Genomic DNA, 12,702 nt, shown 5'->3' on the forward strand with positions numbered 1-12,702 from the left:
CTTGGTTTTGTTTTCTTTTTTTCCCTTTTGATCTGATTTTTCTTGAAAACATGATGATTATGGAAATATGTTTAGAATAATTTTACATATTTAACCTATATTGAATTACTTGCTATCTATGAGAGAGGTGTAGGAGAGAGGGAGTGAGAAAAATTTGAAACACAAGGTTTTCAAAGGTGAATGTTGAAAATTATCTCTGCATATATTTTGAAAATTAAAAGGCTGTGATAGATAGATAAACAGGCAGGTAGATAGATAGACAGGCAGGCAGGCAGGCAGACAAGACAGATAAAAAGAAAAGGAATCAGCCATAACAAAGGGACTTCAATAATAACAGGTCATGCCAAACTAGTCAAATACTCTTTTTTTTTTTTAACAGTTTTCTAAATTGATTACTCAGAAAAATGTGCAAATATAGTTTGCCTAAACTTAAGCATGCCTTAAGTTTAAGTTTGCCTAAAACTTAATAAATTTCTCATGCTCAAATTGTGGAAAAGGTGGAGTGATGTGGGCTAGACAATACTATAATTAAATGGATTCTGAGGTAGTTAAGTGACACAGGGTTATAAAGCCTGGATTTGTAGTCAGAAAGAATTAAGTTCAAATCTAGTCTGAGACATTGATTTGCTCAATGACTCTTTACAAGCCACTCAATTTCTGCCTCAGTTTCCTCAACCTAAAATGAGAATCAAAATAACACCTATCTCTCATGTTTGCCAAGAAGATTAAATGTATAAAACACTTAGCACAGTATATGGCATATAGTAGATGTTTAATAAATACTTGTCTTCCCATTCTTTTCTCCTTCTTTGGTTGAATGTCTTAACTCAAGAAATTGTCACTGAGGTTTTTATATTAACCTCCATATATCTGTATTTGACCTGGTGCTTTTCAACATTTTAATCAACAAGTTGAATAAAGACATACTGGTATAAGCTAATCCAATTTTCATATGACACAAAACTGAGAGGACTAGCTAACCTGGTGAATGACAGAATAGAGATGCCAATAGGTTAACACATTTGACTAAGTCTAAAAAGATGAAATTTAGTAGTAATAAATAGGCATTTTTATACTTAGGTTCAAAATATCATCTTTCCACGTACAAAATACTTTGTCTTTAAAGATATGGGAATTTTAATGGATTGAAAATTCAACAATAGAATATGTTAGCCAGAAATAATTTTCAGCTAGATTGAGGAGAGCACAGTTTTTAGAAATGAGGAGATGAGAATACTGCTCTTTTCTGCCATGTTCAGATTATACCTAGCATTTTTGTTCAGTTCACAGACCTACATTTTACAAAGAACATTGATAAATCAGAACAAATCTAGAATAATGAAAGGCTTCATATGAAGACAGAAGTACAGATGTTTTTCTTGGAGAAAACTCATGATGACTATCTGTTGTGATATGGGAGCCACCTGCCAGTGGCTGTTAGAAGTCTAACTCAGACCTGTAGAATGGATCTCTTCATGTGAGAGCATGATGATACAAGGAGCCTGAGAGGCAGTTGCTGTTCTCTGACCTCCCAACTGAGAGGTAGTAGGTAGTTGCATTGTTTGACCTCTCTCCTCTTCCCTCTTGCCTCCAATTTGTTTCCCAAACCAAAGGAACACCTGCATCAGCAAAGGCTGCACCACAACTCCCTCAAGTGTCATGATCCACAGCAGTGGAGGCTCTTGGAGAATTGACCTGCCCCTTCACCCAGGCATGGTCCTTAACAAATATCTTTAAGAATTTGAATTTATTTATTCAAATATTTGAATTCAATATTGTTCTATTTGTGCTAAGAAGGCAAAATAATCAAAAGTTGAAAGAGGCAAACCTGCACTTGATGTTAGGAAAAAACTGGTAATGATTAGACAGATCCAAAAGTAGAATGGGCTGACTTGAGAAGTAATAAAATCTCTCTTATTAAAGGTCTTCAGTCAAAGGTTAGGTGACAAATAGTGAGGTAGTTTATAATGGGCTCCCCTTTTAACTATAAAAATTCCATAATTCTGTGATGTCTTTACCATTTGATCTAGTACTTAAAGATTGTCTTCTTATATTCAATCTGATTGTTAAAATATCAAGAAGATTAGTAAAATGTCCAGGTTCAAGAAATAATCCATAAAAGAAAGGACGTCATATTTTACTCAAGTATATAATTTGTGATTCATGATACAAACTTGGATCCTTAATATATTTTATTCTCAGTTCTCTGTTGTCAAAATCTGTCATTTAGAAAATGAATAGGTGCTATCTACCTTTTTCAGAAGATATGCAATATAGAATTGCTCTTGAAATGTAGCATTTAAAAGAAAAAAGAACCTATATGTACAAAAATACTGACAACATTCTCTTTGTAATTCCAAAAGTGGAAATTGAGGGAATGCCAGTCAGTTGTGGAATAACTGAACAAGTTGTGCTATGTAATTATAATGAATACTACTAATGTTATAAAAAATGATGAGCTCAATAATCTTAGGAAAAATATGGATAGACTTACATGAAATAATGAAGAAAAAAGGAGAAAAAACTAAGAGAACATTATGTACAGTAATAGCAAAATGGTTTTAAAAACAACTTTGAGTGACCAAAGTTATTTTGACTACTATAAATCCCCAAATTAATTATAAAAGACATATATGAAGGAAAAAAGAATTGATAACTAGAAGAATATATAGAATGGTTTTACATAAGCATACATATTTGCATCTAATAGTAACCATGTTGGGGAGAGGAGAAAAAAAGTCACATGATAACCTTATATATTTTAAAAGAATAGCAAGACATATTTGCATAACAAATTTGCAGTTTCCTATACAATCGACTATTATGTCATGAAAATGCTTGTTTTATTAAGTTTAGAATAAAACAAATACAATTTTAAAAATGTTTACCCATCTTCATTTTGCTTTTCAGGACAAATTTAGGAACTGAACCTTGAACTTTTTCAATATGAAATTCATTCTCCTAATAAGAATTTGAATTATTATTTTGTTTTCCAAACAGGTACATGGCCATTATACATCCTCTGAAACCTAGACTATCTGCAACTGCTACTAAAGTCATCATTGGAAGTATTTGGATTCTGGCTTTCCTTCTTGCCTTTCCCCAATGTCTTTACTCCAAAACCAAAGTGATGCCTGGTCGAACACTTTGCTATGTACAATGGCCAAAAGGTCCAAAACAGAATTTTACGTGAGTTTAATTTCATCTTTTGTCCTCCTTATAAATAAAATCAGGGCAGGAAAGAATCATGAAAGACATAGAATAGTAGGAAGAGCTTTGCATTTCTCTACTATGATTATATTTAGGGTGTATATTGAAGAAAAAAAACAAAAAGGGAAACATCCTTTTTTAAGAACTTCAGTTTTGGACAATATGCCCCATTGAATGATGAGAGGAATGAAAATATTCAATCATGCATGTCCTGGAAATCTCAGATTTGTTTTAATCCTGTGTTTGAACATATAAGGAGATCTGGAGATGTTTTATTTTGTATTGCTATTTGCTTCTACTGTTCCTATGGTAGCATTAAATGTTATATATAATAAAAGACATGTGAGTATGTATAATACACAATTATATATTACTTAATTTCAACTGGAATTTCAGTATTTTCTCTACCAGATTGATTTTTCCCTTTAGAAATAACAAATTATTCAACTATGATTGCTCTCTATTTACAATAATGCTGTCACCTGAATAAAGATGGAGATTTACTTTTCTAAATTTTGTTTTTCTTGGCTTTCTGGGGGGGAAGAGGGATCTGAGTTTTCTTTTACAACATGAATAATATGAAAATAAGTTTTGCATAATTACATATGCATAACCAATAACCTATACCAAATTGTTTGCCTTCTCAATGAGAAGGGTGAGAAGGGAAGAAGAGAGAATTTGGAACTCTAATTTTTTAAAAATGAATGTTTTTGACATGTAATTTTTGACATGTAATTAGGAAAAAATAAAATATTTTAAAAAGTAAATTGCAATTTAAAAAATAATAATCCTGTCATCTTAGGTCACCAAAATATGAAAAATTATGAAGAAAAAAATGTAAGGGAGATCTTAAGAAAAATAAGATGATAAGAATTCATATTCAATACATCAACCTTCAGAATCTTTGCTTTAATAATGTTATCCCTTCGATTTTTTTATTGTCATCTACATGTCAACAGGATTATTCTATTAGGTAATCCTAAATACACATATGTATAGCAAAATAAGAAAATAGAAACTAACACTTTAAATTTTCTCCCACCATACTCATCAATCTATTTATGAGGTTGGTTGCCTTTTTTTTTAAGGTCCCAGAATAGTTAAGAATCTTTCTTTCTATCTTTAACATCTCGTAAAGGTTTGAGACTCAAACAAATTTAGAAAGATGGCATCTCAGACTTCTGGACTCTATAGTCCAGATTTTAAAATCTGGGCTCTAAAGTCTAGGACTTTCTCTTGAGTTAGGAATTATCCATGTAACTTTGATATATTGTTTATAATTACAGTGAATTTCTTTATATGTATATATACATATATATATATAATTTTAAAAACAATTTGTGCTGCCCCATTACCTTTATGAAAGTAACAAGCGTATTTACTTTGACAACTTAAGAATGTAGTTCTGCTGCCTGCTAAAAGATATCAGTTATACTTTGACCTTAACAAGAAGTATAAACAATTGGTTCAAAATTGTTTCAGCTAATAAAAAAGGAAGACTGATGGATCTATATATAATATTTGACCCTATTTATAATATCTATTTATTTATAAAATATGTATTTATATAATTATGTATTCAATTATATTACTTATAATTAAGAATCTATTTATAATATGTTTCAAGAGAGGTGGCAGAAAGAGCAAATGCTTAACCCAATTCCAAAAGGAAATGTAACAGATAATTCCTCTTGTATCAAATAGGCCTACTAAAAATTAATTGTATTTGTTCATCCAGATCCAGGGACTAATTTTGCCATTTATCATGGCATTTATTATGTGCTGGACTCAGCTTTAGTCACAAAGAAAAAAATAAAACAGACTTTCTCCTCAAGAAAATTGAATTCTATTCAAGTGGTAAGGGATAGCATCACATGCATGAAAAGATAAAGACAAAACAAAGTTTCTTCTAATGAGATGGCAGTAGCAACTAGGGAATCAATCTGTATAAGATGATACAAACTGAGCTTTGAAGGAAGCTGGGAGAAAGAGGTAAGAGCAAGTGAGTTCCAGGTATGGCCTATACAAGGCATGGAGGTGGTAGTTAGAATTCCATAAATGAGGAACAGAAAACAGTTTGAAATCTTCAAGTTTTCATCACCCTACACTGTATAATAGCATCATGAATAGATAGATCATTGGTTCTGGAATCAAGAAGCCTCTTCTTCATGAGTTCAATTCCTGCTTCAAACACTTATTAGCTGTGTGACTCTGAGCAAGTCTCTATATCTCTGCTTGTCTTGGTTCTTCATATATAAAATGAGCTGAAGAAGTAAATGGCAAATCACTTCAGTATGCTTGCCAAAAAAAACCCAAATGAGGTCACAAGATTTGATTGAAAAATGACTCAATAATAGTAAAATCACTTTTTAGACTGATGTGGGTCTAGTGGTAGAGAACTGAGATGTGAGAATCCCCTCTGGTCGGCAAACAGGTCCAATGAGAAAGAATTTATGAACCGAAAAGTCTGAATGGCCAAAGGAAATTTTATTGGCACTGAAATTTTATTGGTTTTGCTAGGAAGACAGACTTCTTAGTGTCAAAAGGTCCTGTCAGCAAAATAACAAAGGTTATCACTGAGAAGAGAATGTCTTCAAATCAGGCAAAAGTCCTGGTAGGCAGCTGTGCCAAGAAGAGAGATCCCTTGGCAAAACATAATCCTGCTTAGGACTTCTGCAGAGATTGAGTTCAAAACTGTCTTTTTAGGATAATTTAGGCTGGGGCTTCTATTGAATGAGATTTCTTCGATGTTGTCAATGCCCCCAGGTCTAGATTTCCAGTTGAAAAGAGAGTACTTATCTTGGAGTTTCAAGACACTCAATAGGAATATCAGGCCCAGATCTCCAACTGAATGAGACCACTTTGAGGTACTGAGAGTGGTCCTGGGCTAATCTTCAACTTAATGGAGGGTGCAACTACTCCATCCCCATCCCCACCCCCACTGAGATTTCCAACAGAATGAAACTACTTAACTGTCCTGAGGGGTGGGTCTCTATCAGAGGAGAGTTTCAGAGTCCACTCCCATTGTTTCCCCCCAAAAATCAAGGGGGAAAGTTTCAGGGTTCACCCCATCAAGACTACTTCAATGTATATATGTGCTTTGTTTTCTTCTGTTTTTAAATGTAAAAAGAACATTCAGAGGATAAGGCAACTTTTTTTGAAGTTTTTATGTTTGATTCATAACCAGAATCATTTCAACCTAAGTCTTTTCTTTGGGTCCTCTTACAAGCTTTGTCTTTTCCATTGCAGGTACCATATTGTTGTAACTGTACTGGTGTATTGCTTTCCGTTACTCGTCATGGGTATCACCTATACCATTGTGGGAACTACCCTTTGGGGAGGAGAGATCCCAGGTGACACATCAGACAGGTACCATGAGCAGCTCAAAGCCAAAAGAAAGGTATTACTGTTCCTAATTGCACATTTATTCCCTCTTCCCCATCTCCCTTTGATTAAGATGAATTAGCCAATAAGCTTCCATGTCAAAATTTCATCATGGTAGTTAGATTAAGAGGGAAAAAATATATTGATGAAAATATCTCCTTCCAAAAATACCTTCTCCTAGATTTCTTTCTAGTCAGTAGGTTTTTAATTAGTTAAAAATATCTCAAGAAGGAACATGCTTGGCTCAGATTACTCAGAAACTGAAGACTTTCTTGGACTCCCAGAGCAGGACTCCCAGTTATTTAGGTTTTTTTCTACCTTAAGCCTGATTCATCATGCCTTAAACCCAAATCACTCTGATTCTCATTGATTGGGCACCAATAGGTCCCAGGCCAAATCCCATTTGGTCATTGTGTGGGCCTTGATTGACTCAAGTTGAATGTAAATAGCAGTTATTTCTGCTTTGACCAGAAACCTCACCAGAAACAAATTTTTATTTATTTATTTGTTTGGTTTTTTAGAGAGTTGTTTTTTGTTCTTGTTGTTGACTGGATAAAGAAGAGATTCTTTGTCTCAATTGCTACCTAGCCTTATTCACTGAATGGGTGCAACCCCAATCACCTATTGAAGAACCTAGTTTAAAAAAGCCAAGGTCTCCCATTGCATCCAGGACCATCTCCAGTTGTCCTGAATTTTATCTGGCCACTGGACCCAGAAGGCTCTGGAGGGAAAAGTAAGGCAGGTGACCTTGTCCAGCCCTTCCTCACTTAAATTCAATTCATTTGCATATCATGGTAGCACCTCCCTGAGGTCATGGTCCTCTTTGAGAACAAAGGACAAACAACAACAACAACAACCCTAAAGGCCTCTTAGAGAAGGCTGACCAAGGATCATGTGCTTCATGCTAAGGGTGATTATTCCATTCCCCCTATCTTTTAACTGGAAGCTAATTCCAGTCATATCCTACTCTTTATGACACCACATGAGGCTTTTCTTGGCAAACATATTGGAGTAGTTGCCATTTCCTTCTCCAACTCCTTTTATAAATAAGGAACTAAGGCAAACCCGCTTAAGTGGCTTGCCCAACCAGGGTCACACAATTAGTAAGTTTGTGCAGTGAGATTTGACCTCAGGAAAATGAATCTGACTCTAAGCCTAGTGTCCTCTCCACTATACCACCTGGCTGTCTATACATCTAGAACTATGAGAATCTAAATGGACATTTTTACTTTTTTAATACTGCAAAATTCAGCAATCATAACAACACAGCAATTTTTTTTTATTACATATGGAAATCATTCAATAAAATCTAAGAGCCACATTCTCATTGTGCTTATTCTCAAACCAGGTAACAAGGCCCATGAACTTTAGAGACCCAATATCATCCTCAATGTTTGTTTTTAAGTGTAATCTAGTTCTTAGAGATTCTTCTACCAATGTATATGATGTTATTTTATATGTGCATGTACATACATATATGTGTAGGTATGCATAAATATGTATATGTCTCAGACCAATGATTCCATTGCTATAGGTAACTTCCTATAAGAAAACTCTCTCTATTAATAAAGATCACAGCCTGTTTGATAGTTTATTGCTTTAGAGGTTTGCCTAGAGAACTGAAAGACTATATCAATCCTATAGCCAATAAATATTAGAGACAGAACTTGAATCCAGACTACTTAGCCCAGCTCTTATTATTTTCATCACGATCCTTTCTTTTTCTCTTTTTTTCCTACTTCATGGGTTGTTGTGGTGAAAGAAAGTTCTTTACAAACTTAGACCAATGAGATATCTCATTCATTTCATCTTTTTATGATTTTTGTCATTATTATTTATTGTTGTTTTTAACAAATAATGCCTTAAATCTCACAAACTGCTTTCTCCACAAGGACCCTAGAGAGTACAAATGACCCTGGGAAAGTCTTTAAAACTGTCTGCCTCAATTTCTTCATTTATAAAATGGGGATTAATAAATAATAACATCTAACTTTCAAAATTGTTGTAAGAATAGAATAAATGCTTGTAAAGCACTTTACAAATCTTAAAGCTCTATATAAATGCTAGCTTTATTGTTCTTGTCCTTTCCTTGGTACTGCTTATTTCCTTTTGCATCAGTTCATATAAGTCTTCTCATGATTCCCTGAATTTTCAGTCATCTGTCTTACAAAACAGTAATATTCCATTTATAGTCATGTACTAAATTTATTTAGCCATTCTCCAGTCAATGGGAGTCTATTTAATATCCAATTTTTCAGGACTACAAAAATAGGTGCTAGACCTTTTTTGTTTTCCTTTTTACCTTTGACCTCTGTGGAATATGCACTTAGTACTAGGATTCCCTTAACTAAAGGGATATTTTGACACCTTGCTCATATAATTTAAAACTGTTTTATTGAATGGCTTAATCAATTCAAATCAGTGATTTATCCTTCTTTCTACCTTTGACCTCCTTGGAATATGCAACTAGAAATAAGATTTCTGAATGAAAGGATAGGGACATTTTAGATATTGATGACCTAATTTTTTTAAAAAACAAACAGGAATGGTGAGATGGGCTTAATTTTTATACAGATATTCTTGTTTGTATGCTATGTCAAATTTTCCTCCAAGCATTAAGTTTCAGAATAAAAATTTAGGAGCTATTTTTAGGGAATCCTTTTAAAGGTAAAAGACAGTCTTTGGGACATGGTTTTATTTGAAAGCACTAACACTATCATGTCTCTCCCTCCTGAATTCATTTACTGATTTATAATTATAATTATATAAATGAGCGAATTATAATTATTGATAGTGAATTATAATTAACTGATAGCATGAACTGTTTTATTTTTGCCATTGAATCTTTACAACTGTAGCACAGCACATGGTAGCTGCTTAATAAATGTTTGTTGAATGAGGGAGGTGTTTTTTGATGTCTATTCCACATTCACTAGCTACATATCTTACCTAAATTTAGTATCTCCCTGAACCCAAGATAATTTTTTGCCTTCAATTGGCAGTTTAGAAATAGTTGTTAATCAGTTATCTTTGCATCATCAGGGCCAGCAGAGTAGCTTACATGCAGTAGCTGTCAAAGAAGTATTTGCTTAATTGAATTATATCAGTAATCTCTCCTAGATGCTATAGAGGATAGAATAGTGGACATGAAGTCAAGAAGACTTTACTTACTGGCTGTGTGAATCTGGGCAGGTCATTTAATGTAAAGCTATTAGTAAAATGAGGTTAGTCTTCATAAACATCTAATGTCCCACAGTTCTAAATCTTGAAAACAATTTAAAACCTGTGGACCCTTTGCTCAGAATTTATGGTTTAGTTGACTCCATTTTAAGGAGCTGAAGATGGTTCAAATATTCATCAAACCTCTCCTTAGGAAATGCTGAGTTTTAACAATTGGGCATAAAATGCAATTCAGAAATTCTAACACTACTATGCTTTTATTCATTCCTTTATTTATTTAATGTTTAATACACATTAATTTATGAATCGTATTGGGAGAGAAAAATCAAAACAACAGGAAAAACCATGGGAAAGGAAAAAAAAACAGAAAAAAAGAAATGAATATTGCATGTGTTGATTTACAGTCAATCTCCATAGTTCTTTTTCTGAATGCAGATGACCTTTCTATTCAAAATTTATTGGGATTTCCTTGGATGACTGAACCCCTGAGAAGAGTCAAATCTTTCATAGTTGATAACTGCACATTCTTGCTGTTACTGTGTACAGTGTATTCCTGGTTCTGCTTGTTTCACTCAGCATCAGTTCATGTAAATCTTTCCAGGTCTTTCTAAAATTAGCTTGTTCATCATTTTTTATAGAATAATAATATTCTGTTACCTTCATATACCACAACTTATTCAGCTATTCCCCAATTGATGGACATATACTCATTTTACAACATTTTGCTACCACAAAAAGAGCTGCTACAAACATTTTTGCACATGTGGATTCTTTCCCCTCCTTTATGATTTCCTTGGGATACAGACCCAGTAATGACACTGCTGGGTACTATTATTGTAATGCTGGAGAAACTGAGGCAAGATAGAGATTAGAGAGTTTTAATTTTATTTACTGGAGAGCTTAATTAATTGACTGGATCAGACTTATATCTCAAAGTATCCAGTATTGAATGTGAGATTCCAGAGATTCTTTATAGGACCTTAGTGATTAGGGTGAACAAAGACAGAAGAGAGGGAAGCAGAGTGAGCCCTGGACATTCTGAAAAGTTGGGAAGGTCTGGAGTCATGTTGTCTGAAAAAGAAGATCTTCCCCTTATCTGAAATTAAACATTTACAGTTTATAACCTTTAGAGTACCCAGCCCTAAGTTATATATGGTCATGGGAGGGGGGGAGGGGGAGAGACGGGGTTGTAACCAGGGATACTGAGGCAGAACAATTCAGGAAAACTGAGGTAGAACAATTAGAGAAATGGAGGCAGGACAAGCAAAGGAAACTGTGGCATAACATTCCACACTCTTTCTTCTGAATATTCAAATCATTGAATCACCTTCCCCTTGATATCCAGAAGGTCTTAAGCACCATAATTTTGACTAGGAGCAGATGAGGTGAACAAGGTTAGAAAAGATGCAAGGATTTATGACAAGGGTGAGGAGAAGTAGCAAAGGTTCCATAAGGGATATAACAAGGGTGATTAGCCATAGGGAGGAATTAAACAGAGACTGGTACAAATTCTTTCCCTGACACTGCTCCAGTTGTCTGGACTCAAGATTCTTACAAACCAGGGCCAGACATTCCCCAATTACGCCAGAGTTATTAGCATGAAAACAGCATTGCTCATTTAGGGCATCACACAGCTCTCTCCTTTTCAGAAATAGTACACTAAGTTCCCTATGATTTTGGAATACCATCTCAGCCAGGGAGTCACCTGGCTTTCCAATTTTGAGATGGATGATTCAATCTGAGTCAGGTTTGTGGTCATTTGTGCACATAACTCAGCATATACAGAACTGCGCTTCAGGAGGGCTACAATGTTGAGTGCCATAGTGCCTGCCAGCCCAAGCCCTACTATGAGGGGAAGGAATGGCAGAGTACGTTTCTGTCTGATAGTCTCCAAGGGGGAAAAATGGGACCAGAAGTGGCTCCATCTGTCCCCTCCTGGAAGAACAGATAGGCTGGGAAACACTGCTACCAGGACACAGAATGGATCAGGATTTCTGAGGAGAGTATCAGAGCAGATGCACTTAGTCAGACCATCACAACAGGCAAACCATTAACCTTCAAGGACTTTATATCAAACTGCAACGTCTGTTGAGGATGCTGAAATATTAATCAAAGAACTGTGATTACAGGACTGGAAGAGAGGGGCAGAAAGACTCCTGGAAGCAGTTACAAGACAGATTCCTATACCTTGGAGATTCCCAAGGGTGATTTTAGGCTGCTCCCAGAAACGGGTAGCTTGAGAAGTGGTCCCAGGAACTGAGTCTGCCAGAGCAATTCCAACAAAATAAGGGGGTTCAGAGTTAAAGCAGAAACAATTATGGCCCAGCTGAGGATTTGTGGAGTTTAGATATGAGTGCACTATTGGCAGTAAATCAAGCATGGAGTGAATTCAGGGGGGCTGTCAACGGGAACTGATGGGTCAGGAAGGGTAGAGGATTTTGGACCAGGGGAAGGTCTGGTGGTGCCAAGGATGGCATTGGCCGAATAGGATAAGCCAGGACTGATGTTCCAGGAGGGATTAGTAAGGCAGTAAGAGGTCCCATGGAACCCTTTGAGGGGAGTTAACTATATGTTGAACTAGGAGGTAGTGGCTGAATTGAAAACTGCTACCTGCCTGGGAACAAAGGTCAACCTTTGGGACTTTCCCCACTTCGGGTGGGATGGTTGCTGGATTGTTAGGATGATGGGGGGTGGGGGAGAGGGGTTGCATAGTGGTCTGGAACTACTGATCAAAGGTTTGAATGGTCAACTTAAAGGAGTCGTCCGCTGGCAGTGGGCACCACCTGGCATCAAGCACAATTGGACTTGAGGGGACATTGGGGCATTAAAGTAGAAGCAGAGAGCCAGGGTGGGATCTACTGTCACAGAGGGTTCTAAACCTGAGTAGTAGGTGGCAGAAAAGGAGGAACCTCCCTCAAGGTCCCTAAA

General features: G+C 35.5%; 1 protein-coding gene across 1 annotated transcript in view; it reads left to right on the forward strand.

Moving 5' to 3' along the window:
* The window catches only part of TACR3 (tachykinin receptor 3), an 81,977-nt gene that overhangs the window by 29,588 nt on the left and 39,687 nt on the right, over window positions 1-12,702 (forward strand). Inside the window, exons 2-3 of the mRNA XM_003774493.2 lie at window positions 3,001-3,189; window positions 6,460-6,610. Coding sequence (XP_003774541.2) covers window positions 3,001-3,189; window positions 6,460-6,610 — 340 coding nt within the window. The remainder of the gene's footprint in view (window positions 1-3,000; window positions 3,190-6,459; window positions 6,611-12,702) is intronic.

This window comes from Sarcophilus harrisii, chromosome 6 (genome assembly GCF_902635505.1).
Source record: "Sarcophilus harrisii chromosome 6, mSarHar1.11, whole genome shotgun sequence".
NCBI lineage: Eukaryota > Metazoa > Chordata > Mammalia > Dasyuromorphia > Dasyuridae > Sarcophilus > Sarcophilus harrisii.